The sequence below is a fragment of the Anastrepha obliqua genome, chromosome 3, assembly GCF_027943255.1.
Source record: "Anastrepha obliqua isolate idAnaObli1 chromosome 3, idAnaObli1_1.0, whole genome shotgun sequence".
In the NCBI taxonomy this organism is placed as follows: domain Eukaryota; kingdom Metazoa; phylum Arthropoda; class Insecta; order Diptera; family Tephritidae; genus Anastrepha; species Anastrepha obliqua.
The window spans coordinates 17,009,479-17,034,961 of record NC_072894.1 but is presented as its reverse complement, the minus strand read 5'-3'; the positions used below and the strand labels follow the sequence as shown (position 1 = coordinate 17,034,961).

The window sequence follows — 25,483 nt, the reverse complement described above, 5'->3', positions numbered from 1 at the left end:
TGAACCCCCCTCGTATATAACAATGATTATTGCAATTGTTTTAAGTGTAAAACATAGATTTCGCCAGAAGCACGAAGCACTTGCAACATACACACATGTATACTTATCCAAATACAAACATATATACACACAAATTAGTTACAAAGTACTTTTATTCACAAAATAAATGTAAAACAGAATTTTTAAATAAACGCACTACAAATACAAATACAAATATATTTCCAAATTTGCGAAAGATATTTACACAGAAAGCTGATTTATTATTTCATGTAATAACAACACAAACACATCGGCACATAATCGTAAAAGCAAATTAACAATAACATAAAGCGAATCAAAAATTACATTAATACTCCACCCGGTCAACGTCAATCGTAGCCACGGTATGCACCATAAATGCCACGCCCTACATATGGCCGATCATTATAACCGCCATCATAGCGAGGCAGGCCATAGCGATCTGTATTTGCATAATAACCGTAACCCCGATTGCGTTGGCCAGCGTAGTTTGGATTCCAATAGCCATAGTATTGGTTCAAGCCGCCATTACCTCCATATCCGCCATAACCGCCGTTGCCTCCGAGTATATTGGTGCCAGTGCCTGTGTTGGGATAGTATCCTGTACCAGTGTTGCCGTAATTATAGCCATAGCCTGCAGTGGCCGGGTAATAGCCGCCATTGCTGCCACTCCAACTGCTGCTGATCGGATAATAATTGCTGGGATAGGAGCTACTAGGGTACGTACTAGTTGGATAGTAGTTGTTCTTGTTTGGATAATAGTTGTTACCGTAACCGTATCCATAGCCATTACCATACCCATAGCCGGGAGTCTGGCCAAACAAGCTGCCCAAGTTGAACACTAAATTTGAAATAATAACAGAGGAAAGAAGAAATTCAATAAAAACTTTATTAAAATATTGATATATTGAACTCGTAGTTATGGTGTAAAACAATAAAAAGCTTAATTTTAATATAATATTGCTTTAGGCGTGATTACCATTCGGTGGGCAGCAGATTCGGATCTGGTACATAGGAAAATATCGAGCCGGCTGATTCTCTTACATTCTGTCCAAAAAATATCGGGAATTTTTCGATTAAAAAGCGCGAGTTACAGATATGTCTAATTTTTGTTTTGCTGGAATGTAAGATTTTTGGACCTTTGCACGTTGGCAACGGCGAATATCGCAGACGATGGAACGATGAGCTGTATGAGCTTTACGACGACATAGGCATAGCGCAGCGGATAAAGATCCAGCGGCTTCGTTGGCTGGGTCATGTCGTCCGAATGGATACAAACGCTCCGGCTTTGAAAGTATTCGATGCGGTACCAGCTGGTGGTAGCAGAGGAAGAGGAAGGCCTCCTCTGCGTTGGAAAGATCAGGTGGAGAAGGACTTGGCTTCACTTAGTGTGTCCAATTGGCGCCGGTTAGCACGAGAAAGAAACGACTGGCGCGCTTTGTTAATCTCGGCCAAAATCGCGTAAGCGGTTATCGCGCCAATTAAGAAGAAGAAGGAATGTTGGTACAATGACTCCTTTACTCTGCGTGACCTGTCAATTAGCCTGTTTTTGGCATTTAATTATATCAGTCGGTCAGTCAACCACAGCTGTGCTCTGCGATTTTTACTATGGATAAAATTATCGAACAGAGAATTCGTCTTAAATTTTGTGTTTTGAACGGGATTTCGTTTGTTGAAAATGTTGCAGAAAGCCTACGGCGAGCGTGCTTTATCAAAAACACGGGTCTACGAATGGTATAAGCTTTTGCAGAGGGTCGAGAAGTCGTGGAAGATTTGCCCCGATCTGGTCGCCAATCAACGTCTTCAACGGATGAAAACATCGACAAAGTCAAGGAAATGGTACTAGAAAACCATCATTTAAGATTGAGAGAGGTAACTCGTGACCTTAGCGCAACATTTTATATTAATTATCAATTATCATATCAATTGGGCATGAGACGCGTGGCTGCTCGACTGCTTCCAAGAGAGTTGAATTTCTATCAAAAAATTCATCGAAGAAGATGGCTGAAGGCATGCTTGAGCAAGTGAACTCGGACCCAACGTTTATCCAGCGTATGATCGCATCATAACAGGTGATGAGACGTAGGTATATAAGTTTGGCATGCCAACCAGTCACCAGGCGGCTGAATGGCGCTATGCACATGAGCCGAAACACAAAAAACCTCGTCAAAGTCGGTCAAAAGTGAAAGTCACGCTACTCGTTTTCTTTGATTATCATGGTGTTGTGCACTCGGAATTCATTCCAAATGATCCTACGGTAAATAAGAAATATTATTTGAAAGTTATGCCACGTTTGAAAGAGAATGTGTGTAGGAAACGGCCCCATTTGTGGAAAGAAAACTCCATGATTGCACCATGATAACGCACCGTCTCACAAGACTCATACTATGAACACTTTTTCGAGCAAACACTCGACAAATATCATCACGCAATCATCTCATTCACCGAAGTTAGTCCTCTGTGACTTTTCCCAAAACTTAAATTGCCACTCCGCGGACGCCGAAGGAGATTTCGCTTAGAGAGCTGAAGAAGATCTCTTCAAACGTATTTCAAAGGTGCTTTGATGACTGGACTAATCTTTGGCAGATGTGTAATGCTTTGAATGGATCATATTTTGAAGGCGACAAAATAAATTTTGATGGTTAAACATTTATTTTGCGTTTTATTGAACAATTGCCGGTACTTTTTTGACAGAATGTATATCTACTCTATGGTTTGCTATTGATTTCTACTAGCAGTTCTCAGGTTGTTTCTACTGCTATCATACTCTCAGGTCCTTGGTAATTTCCTGTTTGGTTCTTTCACAAAGCACTTAGCTACTTTGAAGAAGCCCAACTGAGACCAACGCCTTCTATGGGTAGACCTCAGGGCATCAGTTATGTATTTGGAGAGCCTTCATTAGCCAATTTATCAGCCAACTCGATCCCTGTGATACCGCAGTGTCCAGGCACCCAAATAAGACAAACTTTGTTGTGTTTTGCAAAACATGTTCGGTTTTGTCTTACATTCATTGTCTACCAATTTCGAAGAGCAGCGTGGGTTTGCAAGGACTCTCAGTGTGGTTTGATTGTCACTGTCACTACAAATTCCAATACTACTACCCCGCCACCTTTTCTCAATTAGCCAGTATGCTACATTTAACACGGCATATACTTCATTTAAGAATTCCGTAGCCATCTGTGTTGTAGCGTAGGAGTACTTAGTGTCTTCGTCTAAGTACCATCCAGATCCACTACCATCGATGGTTTTGAATCCATCGGTATAGAAAGTGTGATGAAATCCTGTTCTCTGAACTGAACCATTGATTTCTATCTGGGATCAAAACGACATACTCCTTACCGGAGCCATTGGCATCGAGAAAGTGTGCACCGTACAAATGAGAATCGCAAAGGATGCTTTCCATTTAAATTCAACCGGGCTATTCGGGTCATGTTCTTCGATTTCGATGTAACTCAAATATGTTGCTCTCTGGTCAAAATAATGAGACACGTATTTTTTTGTTCGCCCGAAAAAATTTTTTTTCAAGAGTTATCGGCAATTTTGTTTTTCGCCTCAAACTCGATTTTTTTTAATTATATAAGAAACATTTTTTTTTAAATGCCCATAACTTAGTCAAAAATGAACCGATTTTAATAATTTTGGGTTCAAAATGATCGTAATTATATACACAAGCGACTTCATGTAGAAACAATTGCAAAAAAGTAGTTGAAATTTTTTTATTTAGCAAAAAAGAAAAAAAATTGAAATTTTTTCGAAATTCAATATTTCAAAAAGTGTATTTTGTTTTTTTTATAACTTTTTCCAAATCAAAAGGACATCTCAAACTTTAATTGAGCTGCATGCCTAGTAGCTAAAATGAGTTGTTTTTGAGTAATGAATTTTTGAGTAAACACCCTGTTTCGCACTTTTTGTTTTTCGCAAAATAAAAAATTTTCAACTACTTTTTTGCAACTATTTCTATATGAAATCGCTCGTGTAAGTAATGACGATCATTTTGAACCCAAAATTATTAAAATCGGATCATTTTTGACTAAGTTATGAGCATTTAAAAAAAAAAAAAATCTTATATTATTAAAAAAAATCGATTTTGAGCCGAAAAACAAAATTGCCGATAAAGCTAGAAAAAAATTTTTTTTGGGCGAAAAAAAAAATATGTGTCTCATTATTTTGACCAGAGAGCAACATATTTGAGTTACATCGAAATCGAAGAACATGTCCCGAAAAGCCCTTTTGAATTGAAATGGAAAGAATCTATATAAGAAATTTTTTTTTAATTGCTCATAGCTTAGTCAAAAATAAGCCGATTTGAATGATTCTGGGTTCAAAATAATCGTAATTACTTACATAAGCGATTTCATGGAGAAATAGTTGCAAAAAGTAGTTGAAAATTTTTTCTTTTGCAAAAAACAAAAACTGCGAAACAGGGTGTTTACTCAAAAATTCATTACTCAAAAACAACTCATTTTAGCTACTAGGCATGCAGCTCAATTAAAGTTTGAGATGTCCTTTTGATTTGGAAAAAGTTATAAAAAAAAAAAAAATACACTTTTTGAAATATTGAATTTCGAAAAAATTTAAATTTTTTTTCTTTTTTGCTAAATAAAAAAATTTCAACTACTTTTTTGCAATTGTTTCTACATGAAGTCGCTTGTGTATATAATTACGATCATTTTGAACCCAAAATTATTAAAATCGGTTCATTTTTGACTAAGTTATGGGCATTTAAAAAAAAATTTTTCTTATATAATTAAAAAAAATCGAGTTTGAGGCGAAAAACAAAATTGCCGATAACTCTTGAAAAAAAATTTTTTCGGGCGAACAAAAAAATACGTGTCTCATTATTTTGACCAGAGAGCAACATATTTAAGTTACATCGAAATCGAAGAACATGACCCGAATAGCCCGGTTGAATTTAAATGGAAAGCATCAAAGTAATCGTTTGTGAACAGACAGAGTGAAAGCTGTCTGTGAAAACAAAAAATGAAAAAAAGCGCAGCGAATAAAGTTCCAGCGGCTACGTTTGCTGGGTCATGTCGTCCGAATGGATACAAGCGCTCCGGCTCTGAAAGTATTCGATGCGGTACCAGTTGATGGTAGCAGAGGGAGAGAAAAGTCTCCTCTGCGTTGGAAAGATCAGGTGGAGAAGGACTTGGCTTCACTTGGTGTGTCCAACCGGCGCCGGTTAGGACAAGAAAGAAACGACTGACGCTCTTTGTTAAACTCGGCAAAAATCGCGTAAGCGGTTATCGCGCCAATTAAGAAGAAGAACAAGGCCGACCAGGGTTGTCCAGCCAACAATGGTGATTATAAATCTGGGCCGTATATCGTATCTATGTTGCAGGTTGCAGGGCATTTGTTTCCTTTTCTGCTAAGAAAGTTTTAGTTGATCTAAGTTGACACTGAGCAGCCAGCTCTCCAATTAAATCAAAACTTGTTCGGCAGTAAAAGTAACAGCTTAGATAAGAGCCGTTTATACCATGGAAATTGGAAAAGCTGGCCAATCGGCCAATTTCTGTCCCTATTACAACAATATTTTTTCTTTAGTCATTTGTTGTTGCATGCCATCAATGGACAGCGAAGTCGGAACGCAATGAATAGTAGTTGACTCAAATCCACCCGACTGCAATGAGCTGTTTGAAGCTACATAAATAATGACCTTGAATGTGTTTTTGCTGCAATAATCCAATAGATTAAATTTGCGTTAGGCAAAAGCCGGTATTCTGGTCGAACTGGAAGCCGGTCACATTTAACTAAATCACAGATGACAATGACTCACTTGAGACATGATAATAAATAAAACGAAAGCGAACACTAAAGGAAGCAATCCTCCTCGCTTGTTTAAAAATTCATTTGGGAATCAGAAGTAAACTTATTTTATAACATAACCTAAAAAGTATGTGTAGTATCATATGTTGCTCTCACAAATTACCTTTAATATAGGCTGGCTAATTACCTCACTGATTTAAGTGCCACTTCACACATCCAATTCTAAAATATGGCGCAAAATTAATAGGCTTATCGGAAAATTAAAAATTTTGAAATGGTGTGGTACGTCAATCATATTTGACACTTGTAAACTAGAGAGGTGCCGTATATAAACAGACAAACAATGGAGCGCGTAAAGGTCAAAATAAAGATTTCCATTACTCAAAATAATTTTTTTTTTATTAACAAAGTTATTTTTAGTAAAAACAAAATTGGATGATTGATTTTGCTCCGCAATGTATTTAAAACGATTCGAAAATATGCCTTGAAAATATTGAGCTCTGGTAACACTGGAAAATACTGGAACCAAAGCAAGATGTAATATAGAAATACTGTAACTGGTGACAGTTAGCTCAGAACTTTTAGTTAGGCCTATGGTAACTTGAATATAACCTAATTACTAGAGGACGTCCAAACTTCGATTTCGGCTTTGACCAAATTCGGCCACAAAAGTTTAGTTCAGTTACGGTTTTTCTGTTGATAAAAATTGCTTTGAAATATCCATCTGCTCCTCCAACGAGTGTGGAGCTGCTGCAGGTCAGCACTATACCGATTGACGGTGCCATTTGTTAGATGAAAATGCTGATTTGATTTTTTTTTTTTTTAATATTATAATAAAAAATTATTCAACTGAGAATTAAGTGATTGCTGGATGGAATTATGGCCGTCGTAGTCGGATGATGAAGAAAACGTTTTTTCTATGTAAAGCGGTCGCCCCCTCGGCACGCAATGGCAAACCTCCGAGTGTATTTCTGCCATGAAAAAGCTCCTCATAAAAATATCTGGCGTTCGGAGTCGGCTTGACAAATAGGAGCAGGAGCTCGGCCAAATACCCAAAAAAGGGTGTATGCGCCAATTATACATGTATATATACATAGAATTTTGGTTGCTATTTTTACAAAAGTAAGCATATTTTCTGAGCTGAAATTAATGTTACTGAAAGTTTTTTAGTTGTGAATACAAAGATTTTTAAAACATCTTTGCTTGTTTATTATTTGTAAAGGGGGTTTTCAAAGACGCGCCTACATGTTGTTTTAAAATAAAACATTTAAAAATTTAGATTCTTTCAGATTTCACAATTTTTATACATATGCGAAAAAAATCCACCAAACAGTCAATGCACGATTGCCTAATTGTTGAGAGCCTCGAAAGAAGACGTCATTGAAGGTTGTTCGGCAATACTTTGCATTATAACAGCAATATTGTAAACAGAGCGAACAGTTTTTGGTCTGCCAGTGTAATTTCTGTGCTCGACAGAACCAGTTTCCTGCAATTTTTTCATAAACCTTTGAATTGTCAACTCATTCGGGCGATTGTTTCCAAAAAAACTATCGCAATAAAAAAATGTAAATAAATAATTGGCGCGTACACTTCTGTTAGACGTTTGGCCGAGTTCCTCCTCCGATTCGTGGAGTGCGTCTTGCTGTTGTTTCACAAATAGAGGGACCTACAGTTTCAAACCGACTCCGAACGGCAGATATTTTTTTTATTCGGAGCTTTTCCATGGCACAAATACACTCGGAGGTTTGCCATTGCCTGCCGAGGGGTGACCTCCCTTTAGAAAAACACTTTTTCTTAATTTTTAGTATTTCACGGAGATTTGAACCTACGAACACCCAAATGGAAGCTGCGCACCAACCCATTCGGCTACTGCAGCTGCAATATGTCCTTCTTAAAGACTGACTATTTTCATTATAAGTTTCAATAATTTAAACGAATTGTTCAGTCGTGGGAAATTGTATATCTGTCTACTTGACAAAAGTCAAAGATGCCATAAGAAAGGGTACCATCTAGGAATTATTCACTCCTGACGTCACTTTTAAAAGACACTTTATGTTTATATACCTGACATGTATATATTTTGTTAGATATTTGGCAGAGCTCCTCCTCCGATTTGTGGTGTGCGTCCCGTTGTTTTGCCACAAATGTAGGGACCTAAAGTTTTATGTCGCCTCTGAACGGCAGATGATTTTCATGAGGAGTTTTTTCATAGCAGAAATACACTCTGAAGCTTGCCACAGCCTACCAATCGGTGATCACTCTTAGAAAAACTCTTTCCAGCCAATTCGGACCCTACCGAATGGTAATTACGCACGAACCATTCGCCTAAGGCGGCCTTTTATTATTGTTTATGTATAATTTGGGCAAAAATGTTCCGTTTAGTCTCGGTTCGCCGTTGACCGAAGTTCAGATTGTCCTTATAAATCCATAAATTGTATCAAATTTTTTATATGCTTCTTTCGCTTCAATCGCTTGTTATTAGGTCTGTTCATGGAGTAAAAAAATTGTAGGAATTGTAGTTCTTTCGCAAAGTAAAAATAAACACCAATTAAAATTTGCGTATTGAGTCAAAGTTATAAACTTAAATAAAAATTATTTATGGTGATTAAAATGGAAAATGTGAGTAAATATATTTTATATAAAATTTATAAAGTTTATTTGAAGTCATATATTAAACAGGAATCGGCCAATGTACTTTTGAACCACAGCCTCCAGTCGCCGTTGCTGCACTTGCAGAAAGACAAATCGAAAGCATTGAAGGCATCCTTTGTGTTTTATTCTTGTACTTCTTGGTTACTAGCAATTGGCAATATACCCGTAAATATATGCATACAAGCATAGACAGAAGCAAGGTAAATAAGAAGAAAGCTACAATGGAATGTTCTTCATCTGACAGCGATGTTGAAATGTTACAAATTATTGTGGAGAAAATAAAATAATGTGATGCCGAAGCTCGTTATTTTTCCTTTTACTTGCTTCAATAAGAATGTTTTCAACATTTCTGCCGGACGGATTTACACACATCAAGGGAAATACCTACATGTACATACATACATACATACATACATACATATAAACATTTACACTTACATTTCGCTGAAGTTGCTGATGAAGCTAAATCTTGTTCCGCCGGAACACTTTCCTCCGCTGAAATTCTTGCCAAGCAAAGGACACCGACACATAGCTGCGAAAAGTTATATGTAAAAGCTGGATGTTAGATGGGTTTGAAAAAGTAAATCCATATAAATCCACAAATTTAAAAGGAAATAAAACTGACCAACGCAAGGGCAAACTTTATGCTCGCGAACATTTTGAAAAACTTTAAGCAGCTTAATTCTTGTTTTCCTCTTATTTTATGTAAAAAACCAGAATTGTTTTCCCACACACACGACTCGTTCCACTGTTAGTTGTTGACTAAATAACAAAAACCACTTTCGTTTTCTATGCGAATTATAACCAGCGTAACGTACTTAGAACACAATGGAAGAATTCTCAGGTCTTAACTCTACACAGACAATTCAAGTTCATAGTTAAATTTTACGATTTACACTGGCGAGTCGACAAGTTAACGAACCGCGAGCTATGGAGTTGAAGTGTTTTTGATTATTTTTCACATCATACAAGTCAATTTATATTTTTCATTTTCCGGCTGAGTTGCTGCGACATAACTCTCAAATGCCAACGTCATCAGCCGCCACCCTCAGAGACATTCGATTTTAGTGAGTAACAGGTGTCTGTCCATCATTTTTAAACACCTCAAACTAAGGACAGCTGTTTAACTAGTGAATAGACGTACTTATGTGCATTAGTCACCACCAATTAAAGTTGAAATTATGTTTTACAAAAATTATTTTCTGAGTCGGAGCTGCTAAAATGGTTTGTTGATATTTCTTCTCTGCTTAAACAAACCCTCCCGTGCGATGTAACATTTGTTGTGTACTTAAACTCACACATATGTATGTGTGTAGGTGTGTATGTGCATATTTTACCATAAGTACTTACTTATTTGCACACTTACATACAAATAATAATGCTCTTCAAAGATTGCGCACATGCCACATAATTCATACTTAAAGATAAATTTAAATAAAAAAAAAACAGATTAGTGAGGTTAAATTCGACCCAGGTTGAACTTTATATACCCACGCACATTTTCGTAAACTTTAATTTGGAATGGATGTTGTTTTTGGCTCATAGACAATGATGGGTATACCTTGTAGCTGCATCTTCCAAGGGAAGATGTGTGCCATCTGTCTATGTGCAGCGATAAACTTAGACAGAAATTTCCATTCTGAGCGACAGTCAGGTGGCACTCAAGACTTTAGCATCCTTTGAGATTATGCCGTCACTGGTCTTTGAGGGTATCGAAAAACTGAATGAGCTGGAACGCACAATCGCATCCGGCTAATTTGGGTCCCAGGACACAGGGGATTAACTGTGAACAAAGTAGCGGACACATTGATGAGAGAGGCTGTGGCCTCGACATTAAAAGGATCCGATCCCGTTCTTGCTATGGGACAACCCACCATAAAGTAGAAGTTTAGAAGTGAAGAGCTATGCTTAAGGGAGGTTAGCTGGCATCAAACTGTGGGGCTACGCTAGGCGAAATTCTTATTGGGAGAGTACAATCAAAAGAGGTTTGAAGGACTCACAACTCTCCCCAAGCATAAACTGAGAATGCTCACGGACATCTCACAGGTTACTGCAGACTGCGTAGACATCTGCTCATGATCAGGATATTGTCGTTTCTGCGACCAATTCTAGGAGACTCGAATGGGCCTTTTCCTTGGATGTAGCTCTATAGCGCAGAGAAGGTTGAGACATCTCTGCCAACTCCAGCCAGAAGAAATGCGCAGAGACGTTCAATCCAACCCAGCTCTATCCTGAGTTGAATAAGGGAAATAGGTTCGGACGAGGTACTGTGATGAGTAGAGGGCACAAAACACTATGAGTTCGAAGTGCAAACCTCAATAAATTTCCATGTTTCTGTAACTTGTAGCTTCAGACGGATGGACGGACGGACATTTTGAATTAGGTTGTAAAAAATACAGTAGCTTGATGCATATATCATATTTCTGCTCACCTCATTTAGATACGGTATACAGTTACTCAAATGGTTCAGCATATGTTAAATTACTTTGAAGTAAATGTGTTGGAATAGTAATCTAAGAAACCGTTATCTTTTTGTTCTCAAACAAAATCAAAAAATGCAGTCGTACATCCATTTTTAAAAATATTGAGGAAAGGTAAAAGCTGTCATGCAATACTCGACGTAAGCAAAAGCATCGTTACAAAACGTCATAAAAATACGGTAAACCGGCTTCAGTTTGCGCAAACGAAAGAAAATTCTGCACGCTGAATTAAAGCGGCAGACTATTGGAGATCTACCCCAACAGTCGAGCGGGCAGTTCCAATCTATTATGGCCGTTTAAGCCTATCTGTGGAGACAGGTAGAGCTACATTGCGTTGCACTGGTTTGAGAGGTCGAGCAAAGGTTAGGAATCCTCTACTTATGAATCGCCATCACAAGCTGCGTCTGGATTTCGCTCCAGCCCACACAAAATGGACGTTGGAGGATTGGAAAAAACTAATATTTATCCGATAGGATGAGATGTAAGGCAGTGGGCTTGGTTAGAACCAGGAAGCGTCTTGGAGGCACGACTCGTTAAGCCCACCTTAAAATTTGGCGGCAATAGTGTTATGCTTGGGGGATATACTATGGGGAGGGAAGATGTACACTAAAAATTTCGCCAACAAACCATCCACCTTCTTGTCAAAAACTCAATATACAGACCTCAGATGTTGTGTTTCAACATGACAGTGTTCCCAAGCCCACCACCAAGTAACTCAAGAATGATTTAACGATAGCTGCCCTAGCTTAACCCATTAACCTATGATTTAGATTCGAAGATATTGGGGCGAAATCGTATACAGCTCGCGCAGTTTTTTGGAATCATCTAGTTTTAACCCACACAATGGCACAAGGAATATTCACCTCTGGCCCGATCATAGTACGCGGGCTATGCCCGTAATATTTACGTTTGGCCTGACTATCCTACGCGGTCATTGTATGTTTATGGTTTAAATAAACTGTAATAGCTTAAAGTGCTGCCCTAGCCACTCAATCATCTGATCTCAATCCGATCGAGAGCATGTAAAGAGTATATTGGGTAGGGCGGGTCGATTTAAAAATCGCTAATTGCTCTGTGAAAATCATATTCTAGGGATCAAAATAAGAAACTTTGCCGAAGGAACCATACCTCTAAAACGAGCAATGGGCGATTTTTTTGCCTCCCCACAAATCGACCCGACCTAATATTGGGGTACCAAGTTCTTTAGATGAATTGTGGGGCATAAGGAAGCTTGTGGAATTATAGCGCCTGATTGGAAGTATGCCACGAAAAATTTATGCTGTTCGGCTGCCGAAGGTAAAATATTACTTTAAATTATTTAAGAAATGTCTTATGTTTATAATAAGCACAAAAATTTGAGAATAAAAACACAACGATTTCTTAAACTGGTTTAAAGAAAACAACATGAAAAAAAACAAGTACCTAACCCTCAGTTGAACACCTTTTTTTAAATTTTCGGTTGGGAACCCGGGACTGGGCTTTTTTCGTCCTTCTTGAGGATTCTTTTTAAAAGGTTATTTCCATAAATAGAAAAAAAACTTAAATTTTAGGAAGCCACCTGGATGCTCAAGTCGTTAGCTATAATAGAAATATTTTAAATTAACGTCGAGACTAGAAAGAGCCATTCCAGCCAGATCCGGATGCGGAACGGAGGGTTAACGTGCAAGATCACATAAGTAGCTTTGTTGTTGTGCGCATTTGAACATGTTTTATTATGTGAACAGTTGTTTGAGTAACTGTATGTCAGATCTAAATGAGGTGAAGAGAAATACGTACATCCGCTAATATAAATACGGATCCAGGGTCAGTCAACATCGAGGTATCGCAACCTATGTGGTCACTGAAGGCTACGCGCTTTTTGAGGCCTGCCATGTTTGAACGGGGCGGAGGAGGCTATAGAGCCTTCTGAAAGCCATTTTTGCAAGATTTCACTCGGCATATTCAGGTAACAGAGATTCAAAGCCCCAATCATTGTTCGCGTTTAGCGATTAATACAGCCGCTCCTTATATGGAGAACAGACGCTGACCAGGGAACCGCTCAATATGAGTCAGACGCTTCTGGATTGTTGTTTTTTCTTTTTCTTTTTTTGTGAACACTTATTTTATTAAAGGCGGCGTCTGATCGCCCTTGGCACAGAAATCTCTTTGGAATGCCTAGGTTTTTTACCGCATCCTCCGTTTCTGTCATTCGTGCGGGTGTTGCCTGTTTTAGTCCGCCAGTGGTATTATATTTCCCACCTACCCTGCATATCTACCGAGCGTTCCTCTACATCCCACCTGGGGACGCGACCGATGGCAGACAAGCAATTCCACACGGCCGCATTTACCCACAACTAGCTGTGGCAGTGCCCATTTTATCAAAATCTTACTTGCGTCGTATTTATATTTCGGGATTTGCACCAAACATGGGTAATTTTTCACGTTTTTCTTTTTCTTTTTTTTTTTTAAAACTACCCTTGTATTGGAGGTGAATGAAGTTATCGACCGATTCCGCCCATGATAATGCCAAGTTTCTAAAAATTAACAGCGAGTCCATATTTAATTTTACTAAAATGTGCGCGGGTATATAAAATTCAACCTGGATCGAATTCAGACTTCCTTACTTTTTTGTTATCTAAATTTCTCACTTGCTTTCATCAACAACTATACAGGCTTGCCATTGTTTACTCGTATTATGGTGTCAGGTCCAGTCACTGCCAGATGGCTTATACCGACATACTAACCCATGGCCAAAAATACTCATTCTAAAGGGTGTTCAGATTGGAGGTACACTTTCCAATATAGTTCGAAAGATCACACGTGACTACTGTCGAACTAAATAATATATAATTTTTTCAATATTCATTGGCATTTCATGGTGGAAAGGGGACGCCTCAACAACGTTTACAAATCGTAGAATTATAATACGAAAATCGACGATCTGTGAAAAGTGTTCAGCGCGCACTCAGGTCACTTCAGGTATGAGGTCCATTTTTGGCTTAAACGTCAATAAACAAAATTGACATATTTTCCAAAGCCATTCAAGAACAGCCATTGCATCTGTTTAAAACAACAAGCTGAAGAAATCTTGTGCCTATATTGCTTCAAAGACGAGGCTAGCGCCAATGTAACAATGAATGACGAACGCTATCGCGCTATGATGAACGACTTTTTGATGCCGAATGTCCATGATTTCCACAACATTTGGTTCCAACAAGACAACGGACGGTGCTACTTGCCATACAGCCCGTGAAAGAATGCATTTACCAAGTCGTCGTTTCGGTGTGCAATTTATCTCTCATCTCGGACCAGTGGATTGGCAAGCAAAATCGTGTAATATCACACCTTTAGCCTTTTATTTGTGGGGCTGCGGGAGTATGTAAAGTCAGAATGCTTTGTTGCTAAACCAGCTTCGATTGAGGCCTACATTACTAAAGTTCTTCTCAAGATACTAACCGAAGTCCTATAGTGAATCATTCAAAATTGGTGCTTACGGATGACCGTAATACGGCGCAGTTGCGCCCAACATTTAAAAAATGAATGCCATGAATGGTTCTACACAAAAATAATAAAGATTGCTCAATCAATTAGAATTTTCGTTATTTTAAAATCCGATGCCTCTAAATTGATCACCTTTTACTTGCTTTATAAATCAAGTTTTGCAAAAGAAAGTTGTTGGTCTTATTTGAAAAAAGAGGTGTTGAAAGAAAAGGTGTACGTCGATAAGCCAGCAACAATTCAAAAGCTAAAGGATGAGATAATTCGGGCCATTAACGGCATAGAACCTCAATTATGCCTCAGCGTCATCGAAAATTTGGACCATCGGATAGAGGTGTGCCGCCGAGGCCGCGGCGGCCATTTGGCCGATATCTTGTTCTATGCGTAATTGAGCCATACCAACATTATCATAATAAAGAGAAGTAACAATAATTTCTTAAAAAAATCGTATTTTATTCAAAATCAACACCGGCTCTTGAAACTTAACCACCCTTTATATATAATTGGCGCGTACCCCCTTTTTGAGTGTTTGGCTGAGCTCCTCCTCCAATTTGTGGTGTGCGTCCTGATTTATATAATATTACTCGGTATAAATAATTGCATAGTTAATCAAATAATCAACCGAACAAATTACTCATGATGCGCCTTATTATTTTAAATATCTACCAATTAAGCCACAACACCTTGAAAGAGGGGCAAATATAATACAATAGATTTGTCAAAGTCTATTAAATTAAAAAAAAAACATTCAGTTAATATTAGTTTTAGCGTTTGTTGGGAATAAACAAAACCAAAAAAAATACTGTCAACAAACAAAATAAACTCCATGAGAAAACCAATAACCCAAAGTGTTATTAATAATAAAGTAATTTATGAAACACGCCGCAAACGCTTTTAACACCTGAGCAGTGGCGACTATTGCCTTAGTGCGCTCCGGAAAGTTTACACATTGGTTCGTTTCCAATTGCGTAAAGACATTAAAACAAAGGTACATTGTAAACATTTCGCATTTCAGCATTTATTTTGGCTGGTATATATGTGCGTATGTATATTTGCTCATAATATCGACTGCGGTTAAATTCTGCTGTATTTTTATTTGCCAAATATGTTTGTACGTATGTGTACGTGCACCTTTACTTTTGTTTTATCGATCGATTTCTTTGTTATTGGATATTTCTACTTTTCTCCTTTTATTTCTATTTGAGGGTAATTTGTTTGCTTACTTTGTTGGATGTCTGCTATTTACAAGCCCTTGAAAATCGAGAAATTCATTCATAAAAATAACGAATTTACGGCTTAACTTTCAAGACAAATTTGTCAATACTAATTGTACTGAGGTGCGGCAATGGGCGATGTGTCGGGTGTAAAAAGTGATTTTGTGGTTAAATAAAATTAGTTAATTGTTTACGTTGGGCAATAACTTCCTTTGGCGCTGCACCTGATATTGCAACATTTGGTCTGGTGACCGAGTTACAATGAAAGTAGGGGCATATGGTATGTAAGTGTGTTGTACATTGCAACGAGCACAAATTTACTCAACTACAAATAAATCAACTAATTTCCGTTTTTTCAAGGAAATTTTAGTACGTATCTCATGAGGAATATGTATGTAGTTGAGCCCTCTTAAGACAATCCTCAGATATTGGCCAGTTTTAAAAATGAACACTTTACTTAAAATGAAGGAGGGCAGCTCCTCCAGCGCTTTCAAATTTTTCATTTTTTGTTTTTTTTTTTGCTTTAAAAATTCATTCATCATTTATAAAAAAGGTATACTTTTTTCTTTTCGACTAAAAATGTTCTTTTTTTTCGTTAAAAATAGAAAAGTGCAAAGCGGAATAACTTATTTTAATGAAAAATGTTTGCCTATTGATTTCAGTTGATTACATGAGGCTGTACAATACAAGGCGCAAATTAACGATCGAGAACACGCGCTATGAGCATTTTGCTCAAGCAATTTTTCATTTCGCGAAATTTTTATGTTCTATGTATTTCTGGCACTAATTGTGTTGAGTACCTTCGCTAGTAGTTGTGCTTCGTACTTTGAGTAGCATTTCTTTCGATTAGTGCACGATCGGACGTGTAGGCAGACGGTTGATTTTTGAGAGCGGTATTTTGCTCATTGCGCGAGAAACAATGTAAGTATTTCTTGATTTATCTTTTTTGTTGAAAACCTCGGGTTGTGAAAAGAGTTGCTGCCCCAATTTTGAATAGTGGCAGAAACATTACCATGGATAATTATTTTACTTCAATACCTTTAGCAGATGAACTATACAAACAATATAGAATCGACAATTGTGGGTACAATAAGAAAAAATAAAAAGGGAATTCCACCTCAATGTATTTCAGCAAAAGGAAGGTCGCAACCACATACAATGACTGCATTTGCCGAAAACAAGGTTCTTGTCTCTTACGTTCCAGTGAAAAAAACGAAAAAAGTTGTACTTATGCTATCATCACTTCATGCCGATGGCCAAGCTAATGATGAAACATCTGAGAACAAACCCGAAATGAAATTCATGAAATTTTAAAATTTTCTTGTCATCTTTAAAATAAATTTGACCTACGCTATGGTCCAGTCCTTTATATGTTCTGTCCGTATTGTTTAGTGCTCTATTCCACATTTTGTGCCTGCTAGTAGAGTTAATAAAGTTTAGAAATATTTCAGTTTTTTCTACCCACTTGTTTTTTTTTCTACACCCTTTCGACCCATTTCAAATTGTAAGGCAATGCTATTTGATTTAAAACTTTAGCCCAGAACACATTTCATTTTAAAATAATTTTTTTAGGTGGAGTGAGAGCCTCAAGTCTTCATATGGTTTTTTAGATATAATTTAAATATAATGCAAGCGTGTAAATGTGACCAAACTCATTTCTAAATAAATAGCATAAGTAGACAAACAACGTGGGAGCTTAAAAATTGTATTTATGAATTGCAGTTGTAATTTGTCAACATTCTCAAACATACAGTAACCCCATACTTGCGCCGCATAACTTTGAACAGCTCGACAGACCGTATGAAACATTTTCCATCCCACTCCCAATTTTATTTCCTTCTTTCTAAAAAAGTTATTCCATATGAAGTTTAAATTTTTCATAAATATTGCGACGTTGTTCCTGTTTGCTAGATGTTTCTGGAAAACCATTTTGGCGGTGTAAGAACCACCCGCTCGTTTATTTTTCTTTTTTTTCATAGTTTGCCTCCATGACGAAAAACCATTATAGCCGATTTGCCTAGGTGCACCTCGACACTCCATTTTTCACAGTAAGCCTCTAGATTATTTACAATTTTTTGAAGTGCTTTTATTTCATCTACCAAAATGACTATATCATCAACATAGAGAAGCAATCTCATACTTCGATCACCACCCAAAGCTTCTTGCAAGTCATTTAAATATAAAGCAAAAAGTAAAGGATACATGACACAAACTTGCTTTACTCCAGAGAACGTTTCAAAATCATGTGAATAATTTTCATCTGTCCGTAGTTAACAAATTTGGAAGACATCCACATACGACGTAGTTTGTAAATAAGAAGTTTCCTGGGTGTTTTGTCAAAGGCAGCTTTAAAATCAACAAAAAAGGCATACACCTTTTTCTTCTCGTTGCGGCCGCCCTAAGATAATGGTTTGGTGTGACTACCATTCGAAATTCGGAGTACGTAGGTTCGAGTCTCGGTGAAACACTAAAATTAAGAAAAACATTTTTCTAATAATGGTCGCCCCTCGGCAGTCAATAGCAAACCGCCGAGTGTATATCTCCCATGAAAAGCTGCTCATAAAAAAATGTCTGTCGTTCAAAGTCGATTTAAAACTGTAGGATCCTGCATTTGCGGGATAACATCAAGCCGCACACCACAAACAGGAGAAGGAGCTCAGCCAAAGACCAAAAAAGGGTGTACGCGCCAATCATATATGATGCTTTCCATTTCAATTCAACCGGGCTATTCGGGTCATGTTCTTCGATTTCGATGTAACTCAAATATGTTGCTCTCTGGTCAAAATAATGAGACACGTATTTTTTTGTTCGCCCGAAAAACATTTTTTTCAAGAGTTATCGGCAATTTTGTTTTTCGGCTCAAATTCGATTTTTTTTAATTATGTAAGAAACAATTTTTTTTAAATGCCCATAACTTAGTCAAAAATGAACCGATTTTAATAATTCTGGGTTCAGAATGATCGTAATTACTTACACGAGCGACTTCATGTAGAAACAATTGCAAAAAAGTAGTTGAAAATTTTTTATTTAGCAAAAAAGAAAAAAAATTTAAATTTTTTCGAAATTCAATATTTCAAAAAGTGTATTTTTGTTTTTTTTATAACTTTTTTTAAATCAAAAGGACATCTCAAACTTTAATTGAGCTGAATGCCTAGTAGCTAAAATGCGTTATTTTTGAGTAATGAATTTTTGAGTAAAAAACCGTGTTTCGCACTTTTTGTTTTTTGCAAAATAAAACATTTTCAACTTCTTTATTGCAATTGTTTCTGCATGAAGTCGCTTGTGTAAGTAATTACGATTATTTTGAACCCAGAATCATTCAAATCGGCTTATTTTTGACTAAGTTATGAGTAATTAAAAAAAAATTTCTTATATAGATTCTTTCCATTTCAATTCAAAAGGGCTATTCGGGACATGTTCTTCTATTTCGATGTAACTCAAATATGTTGCTCTCTGGTCAAAATAATGAGACACGTATTTTTTTGTTCGCCCGAAAATTTTTTTTTCAAGCTTTATTGGCAATTTTGTTTTTCGGCTCAAAATCGATTTTTTTTTTAATAATATAAGAAAATTTTTTTTTTAAATGCTCATAACTTAGTCAAAAATTAACCGATTTTAATAATTTTGGGTTCAAAATGATCGTCATTACTTATACGAGCGATTTCATGTAGAAACAGTTGCATAAAGATAGTTGAAAATTTTTTATTTTGCAAAAAACAAAAAGGGCGAAACAGGTTTTTTACTCAAAAATTCATTACTCAAAAACAACTCATTTTAGCTACTAGGCATTCAGCTCAATTAAAGTTTGAGATGTCCTTTTGATTTAAAAAAAGTTATAAAAAAAACAAAAATACACTTTTTGAAATATTGAATTTCGAAAAAATTTAAATTTTTTTTCTTTTTTGCTAAATAAAAAATTTTCAACTACTTTTTTGCAATTGTTTCTACATGAAGTCGCTCGTGTAAGTAATTACGATCATTCTGAACCCAGAATTATTAAAATCGGTTCATTTTTGACTAAGTTATGGGCATTTAAAAAAAAAATTTTCTTACATAATTAAAAAAAATCGATTTTGAGCCGAAAAACAAAATTGCCGATAACTCTTGAAAAAAATGTTTTTCGGGCGAACAAAAAAATACGTGTCTCATTATTTTGACCAGAGAGCAACATATTTAAGTTACATCGGAATCGAAGAACATAACCCGAATAGCCCGGTTGAATTGAAATGGAAAGCATCATATATATATAATATATACATATACATAGGTATATATGGACACAAGACTATAGATATTGTCAATCCTTGAATATTGCCGGAAATCTGCTTGTAACTCTGTGAGCAAGTTATTTTCTTCAACCCATTGAGCTAGCCGAGAATTTAAACACCTATTCAAATTTTTGCACTCCAATTCATAAAAAGTATTCTTCTGTAATTTGTGACTCAGAGTGAGCAAATTTGTTTAAAAAATCTCCCCCACTTTACCAGTTGTGCATATCTCATTTTGAACTCACCAGAAACTCACTGCTTGCATTTTTGAAGAATTCATATGAAATCCTGTCAAGCCCAGGAGCCTTATTTGCTGCTCTATTTTATTAACCCCCTAATTAATATTAATACACCTCCGACCTTACTAACCCCTTTTAGATTTTTTCACTTTCTCTTTTATAAATTAAGATACCTAGTCAGAACGACCGCAAATACATATTTTGGTACGCCAAGTCTATATCTGCGTAAAGGCCAAACATAGTCACCCTCCAATAGCAACATCATTTGAGGTTCAAAAACTACCAAAAGGCATTTTTTTTCAAAAAATTTTACGCCAGGCAATCGGTCAGACGTGACGAGAGTGAACTCCGTTAAGATACTTGCAAAATCTGGTTCCTCACTTTTAATTGCTAGAAGGCATGAGTATGCGAAGCTGAACTCGGTTATCGCCAAACCGCCAATAATTTTAGCTTCACTTCTTATCTACTGTTACTGTCCTGAGTGGTATGTGAATTCCCAAAAAAATTTCGCAGTGCCGAAAATACATTATTTTTCCATTGCATTCTCTTTTCAGGAATTTAAATACTGTTTGCCGTGATCACAACTTCTGCTGCTGAAATCCAAAGATTACGAGCAGAAGTGGCAAATTCTTTTTCGAGGATTTTCAGTCGCTTACACCTTTTTGGAATCATCTCAGCTGCTTAACTGTCGTGGACCTAAGATTTTGGCATCGTTGCTATTCTCTTTTTTAGCTACGACTGCGAAGCTAACAAATTTTGTTATTAGCCGTCGTTTGAATTCTACCATCAGCGCGCAGTATTTCTCATATCATCGCTCAAACATCGTCTTTAAACATTTCTTTTTACTCCTTCCCTCCTTTAATTGGTATCACAACGGACCAATTAGAATTCACGTTGGCAACACCACGGGTAGGTTTTGAGACCTGTAATGTTTTTATTTGATTCTGCAGATTCTACTCGTACGTAGCGGCAGAAAAACGTTCGTTTAGAATGAAGCAGCACAGGTAGTCTTCAAGTTCTCATAAATCAGGTGGTTTTACAGAAATGTTACCTTAATTTGTAGTTGTACACCAAAATTTCGGTTACTTAAATAAATGTCTATAAATGGAAAAACACCATTTAACTCTGAAAGCATGACTAGGTAAAATTCGCCTTTGAAATAAGTTCTCATTTTTGTAGGATAATTAGAAAAAACCAAATTACCATATCATGAATATTTCTTCAGCTCACACAAACAAAATTTAATTACTATCTTCAATATCGTTAACTGATTCTTTTATGTATACACGCCTGCAAATATGTACGAGTAGAGTTGGGTTTCGGGAATTTCCCGACGGGAATTCTCGAGAAATTCTCGATATTTTTCCATCCCGAATCTCGAGAATTGAAATTTTTAGCATTTCGGGAAATCCCGAATCTCGAGAATGTTTCAAGATTTCTCGAGAAATCCATTTTTTTTTTTTAAATTTTTGTTGTCAAATATTAAGAGAAAAACCAATTCTTTCAAAAGTAAAAGAATACACATACATATGATTAATACCTGGAAACACCAAACTGTAACGGCCATTATGTTACAAAGAAGCGCACACTACATACTGTTTCGCAGAATCACATACAATTCACACCATAGTTTCAATTGCTATGTGAAAAGCCACAACAGTATAACTGTTCCATTTGTATGTTTGTTTTTTTTTTTTTTTGTTTTAGGGTGACTACAGAGTAAATGCTAGATGCGTTGCTATGCTATGTCGAGGGGAAGTACTGTAACATCAAGCTAATGAAGTTTAGTTTTATGTGTTTCTTTTATGTAGCAGCAGTTAAGCAATTAGAAATGCTTTGAAAATAGTCAAGCAATTTCAATTTGTTCGCAGACTGCACAGACGACGTTTGTAAATTTATTTTTTGTAGTGAGCGGGTGCATTTCATTTTGTGGTACCTGATTAAGTATAAATTATACACCGTATAATAAAATATTTTGTGGTCCAAATATTACTTATTTTTAAGTTTTTAATCGACGTATCGTTGACTGTGACTACCGGTTAGTTACTTCCTTTAAAAAACAAAATTTAAAACAAATTTTGAATTTTTAGCATTAAAAATCATGAGTTCAGAATACGTATACAACCAAGTGTGGCAGCTTTTCAAGCCATTTGACGACGAAGCAACATGTTTGAAATGCAATAAAATCATTAAATGCAAGACATCGTCAACATCTGGACTTCACCGTCACATGGAGAGGATACACAACATGAAGCGAAGGGAACATGAGGCTCCAAAAGAACAGCCACCAGCCAAGAAGACCCGAACTCTTCACAACTTTTTCAATACTTTTTCCTCGCCTGAATCGCTTGAACAAATTGTTGCAAAATTGGCTGCAAAAGATGGAATTCCAATAAACGCGATAACAAAAAGTGAGTTCATTCGTAATAATATAGTATCAGCCGCTTAGGATTTCATCTTCCAAAGTGTCACAAAGCTGTTCTGGGTTTGGTTATGAAGTACTGCACGAAAATAAAAAGCGATTTGAAGATCAAAATTGAAAATTTTAAATCTGCACAGCGTAAGTTCAGCTTGAGCATCGACGAGTGGACAAGCGTGCGAAACCGACGTTACATGAACATCCATATATATTATGACGATGGACAATCTGACAACCTTGGCCTGGTTCGCATTCAGGAATCATGTCCCGCTGAAAAAGTATATTTTTCCACTACTTGGTTCGTCTATTTTCTACGAGCATTCAAGAAGACCAAGCAGTGTCTAGTTCTGACGATGATGACGTATTTGCAACCAACAACGTGGATGAAGAAGACATGGCGAAACAGCTTGAAAAATACGTTCAGCAATGCTCAAAACCGAAAGCAGACATTGCGCAACATGCGGCGAACCAGATGTTTTCGTCGCTTAGAAACGTGCTAAAACTATATGAAAAAACTGGAGAGAAAACACAAAAAGTTGAGAGACTGATCGGAGCTTTTAACACTGTTAAGCCAACATCGACTCAAAATGAGAGGAATTTTTCTACAGCGGGTAATTTTGTGTCCAAAAAGCGTACGCGATTGTCAGACGAAGCCATTGACAGTCTGTGTTTTTTAAAACACCATTTTGGGAAATAATGTTTACAATCACTTTTTTCCCCTATTTTAATAAGTATAATCTTGAATTATTTTTGTTTTGAATTTTTTTGTAATTATTTTTGTTTCACTTTTTTGTTTGCAATAATTGAAATAGTAATATTTTCAAATATTTTTTTATGTAATTTACCATATACTTTAATAAAAATAATATTTTATGAAATTCATTGCTCTTACACTGGTTTTAGATTTTTTTTTTTAATTTTTTGGAATTTTTCCCGAATTTTCGAGAATTCTCGAGAAATCTCAAAAATTATTTTCGGGAAATCCCGCATCTCGAGAATTGAAATTTTCGTTATTTCGGGAAATCCCGATTCTCGAGATTGGGATTTTCTCGGGAAATACCCAACTCTATGTACGAGTAAGTTTAGCACTTAGTGCATTTGTGTGTAAACAAGGCAAAATCCATTATGTTTAATGTGGTTGTGTGTAAAAATTGTAGTACGTATTATAATATGTAGATTAAAAGATACGGATATTTACTAAAATGCTCAGAATGATGAAAGGAGCCAGTTTATCTATGTCTGCCTATCCGTCCGTTCATCCATGCGCACGGTAGTACGAACAAAGATTAATATATTTCATCGAAACTTAGTACTAAGCCCAATTGCCATGTAACAGTTATGTTCAAAGAAAGGAAGAAACGTAATATATCTGTATGATAAATGATACAAAATTACTCGAATTTGGTAAAAACAATGAATCTAATGAACACAAAAAAGTATATATGACGCAAGTAAAATGCGAGTATCTGGATAACGGCTTAAAAAACTTAAAAAAAAATAAATAATTGGCGCGTACACTTCTGTTAGGTGTTTAGCCGAGCTCCTCCTCCTATTTTGTGGTGTGCGTCTTGATGTTGTTCCACAAATGGAGGGGCCTACCGTTTCAAGCCGACTCCGAACGGCAGATATTTTTATGAGGAGCTTTTTCATGGCAGAAATACACTCGGAGGTTTGCCATTGCCTGCCGAGGGGCGACCGCTATTATAAAAATGTTTTTATTAATTTTGCTTTCACCGAGATTCGAACCAACGACCTCTCTGTGAATTCCGAATGGCAATCACGCACCAACCCATTCGGCGGCGGCCGCTTAAAAAACTTACCGAAGCATTTTTTCTCACGTCATTTAGATTCGACATAAATATCATTCCTTTTTTTATATAATATATGTATATTAGGGCGGGTCGATTTAAAAATCGCTAATTGCTCTGTGAAAATCTTATTCTAGGGATCAAAATAAGAAACTTTGCCGAAGGAACCACACCTCTAAAACGAATTCTGATGTCCCCCAATTTGGGTCTAACGAAAAATCCCACTTTGACCCATTTAGAGTGCTCCAATCGAGTTCAAATGTATGAACGACAACCACTAACTTTGGACGGCCGATCCACCCATACCAGTGGCACACCCCCTGGAACTCCCCTGGGGGGTTCCCCATAGAATCATTTCAAAATATCACCATTTTTGTCCTTTACATGAGAAAAGAAACTAAAAAGTTCGACATCAGAATTCGTTTTAGAGGTTCCTTCGGCAAAGTTTCCTATTTTGATCCCTAGAATATGATTTTCACAGAGCAATGGGCGATTTTTTTGCCTCCCCACAAATCGACCCGGCCTAATGTATATGTTAAGACTAAGTTTTCAACCGCCCAGCGTATGTTACAAGCTATAACTCTCATTGTGAGTTTACTTATTTATTTATTGATCAATTTCGAGGTATCGGATTTTAAATTGAAATAAAACAACGAAATTCCAATTGATTGGGCAATCTTTAGTGTTTTTGGATAGAACCATTCATGGTAGCGGCAGGCTAATCACCTACCCTGCCAGAAAGCAAAATAGATCAACGAAACCGAGTAGAATGAGCAAGGAACAAAAAAAAAAACAAAAAGAACCATTCATGACATTCACTTTTCAGAGTTAATCCTTTTCAAATGTTGGACGCAACTGCGCCGTAATTCGGCCATTCATAAACACCAATTTTGAATGCCTCGCGAATCGCTGGAGGACTTCGGTCAGTAACAATGCCTCAATCGTACTAGTTTTTCCACAAAGCATTCAGACTTTATACACCCGCACAAATAAAAGTACAAAGGCTTGATATCACACGATCTTGGTGGCCAATTTACTGGCCCGAGACGTGAGATAAATTGTTCATCGAAACGACCACGCAATAAATCCATTGTTTCACGGGCTGTATGCCAAGTAGCGCCGTCTTGTTGGAACCAAATTTT

The 25,483-nt window shown here is 36.7% G+C and overlaps 1 protein-coding gene across 1 annotated transcript; it reads right to left on the bottom strand.

The window, feature by feature from the left end:
- Nucleotides 1-214: 214 nt before the first annotated feature.
- Nucleotides 215-9,380, bottom strand: LOC129240929 (prisilkin-39). Its single transcript, XM_054877003.1, has 3 exons — nt 9,062-9,380; nt 8,875-8,968; nt 215-859 (listed from the first exon to the last, which is right to left on the bottom strand). Exons 1-3 carry the CDS (start codon nt 9,092-9,094, stop codon nt 369-371), a joined length of 618 nt encoding a protein of 205 aa, XP_054732978.1. The 5' UTR covers nt 9,095-9,380; the 3' UTR covers nt 215-368.
- Nucleotides 9,381-25,483: the final 16,103 nt, after the last annotated feature.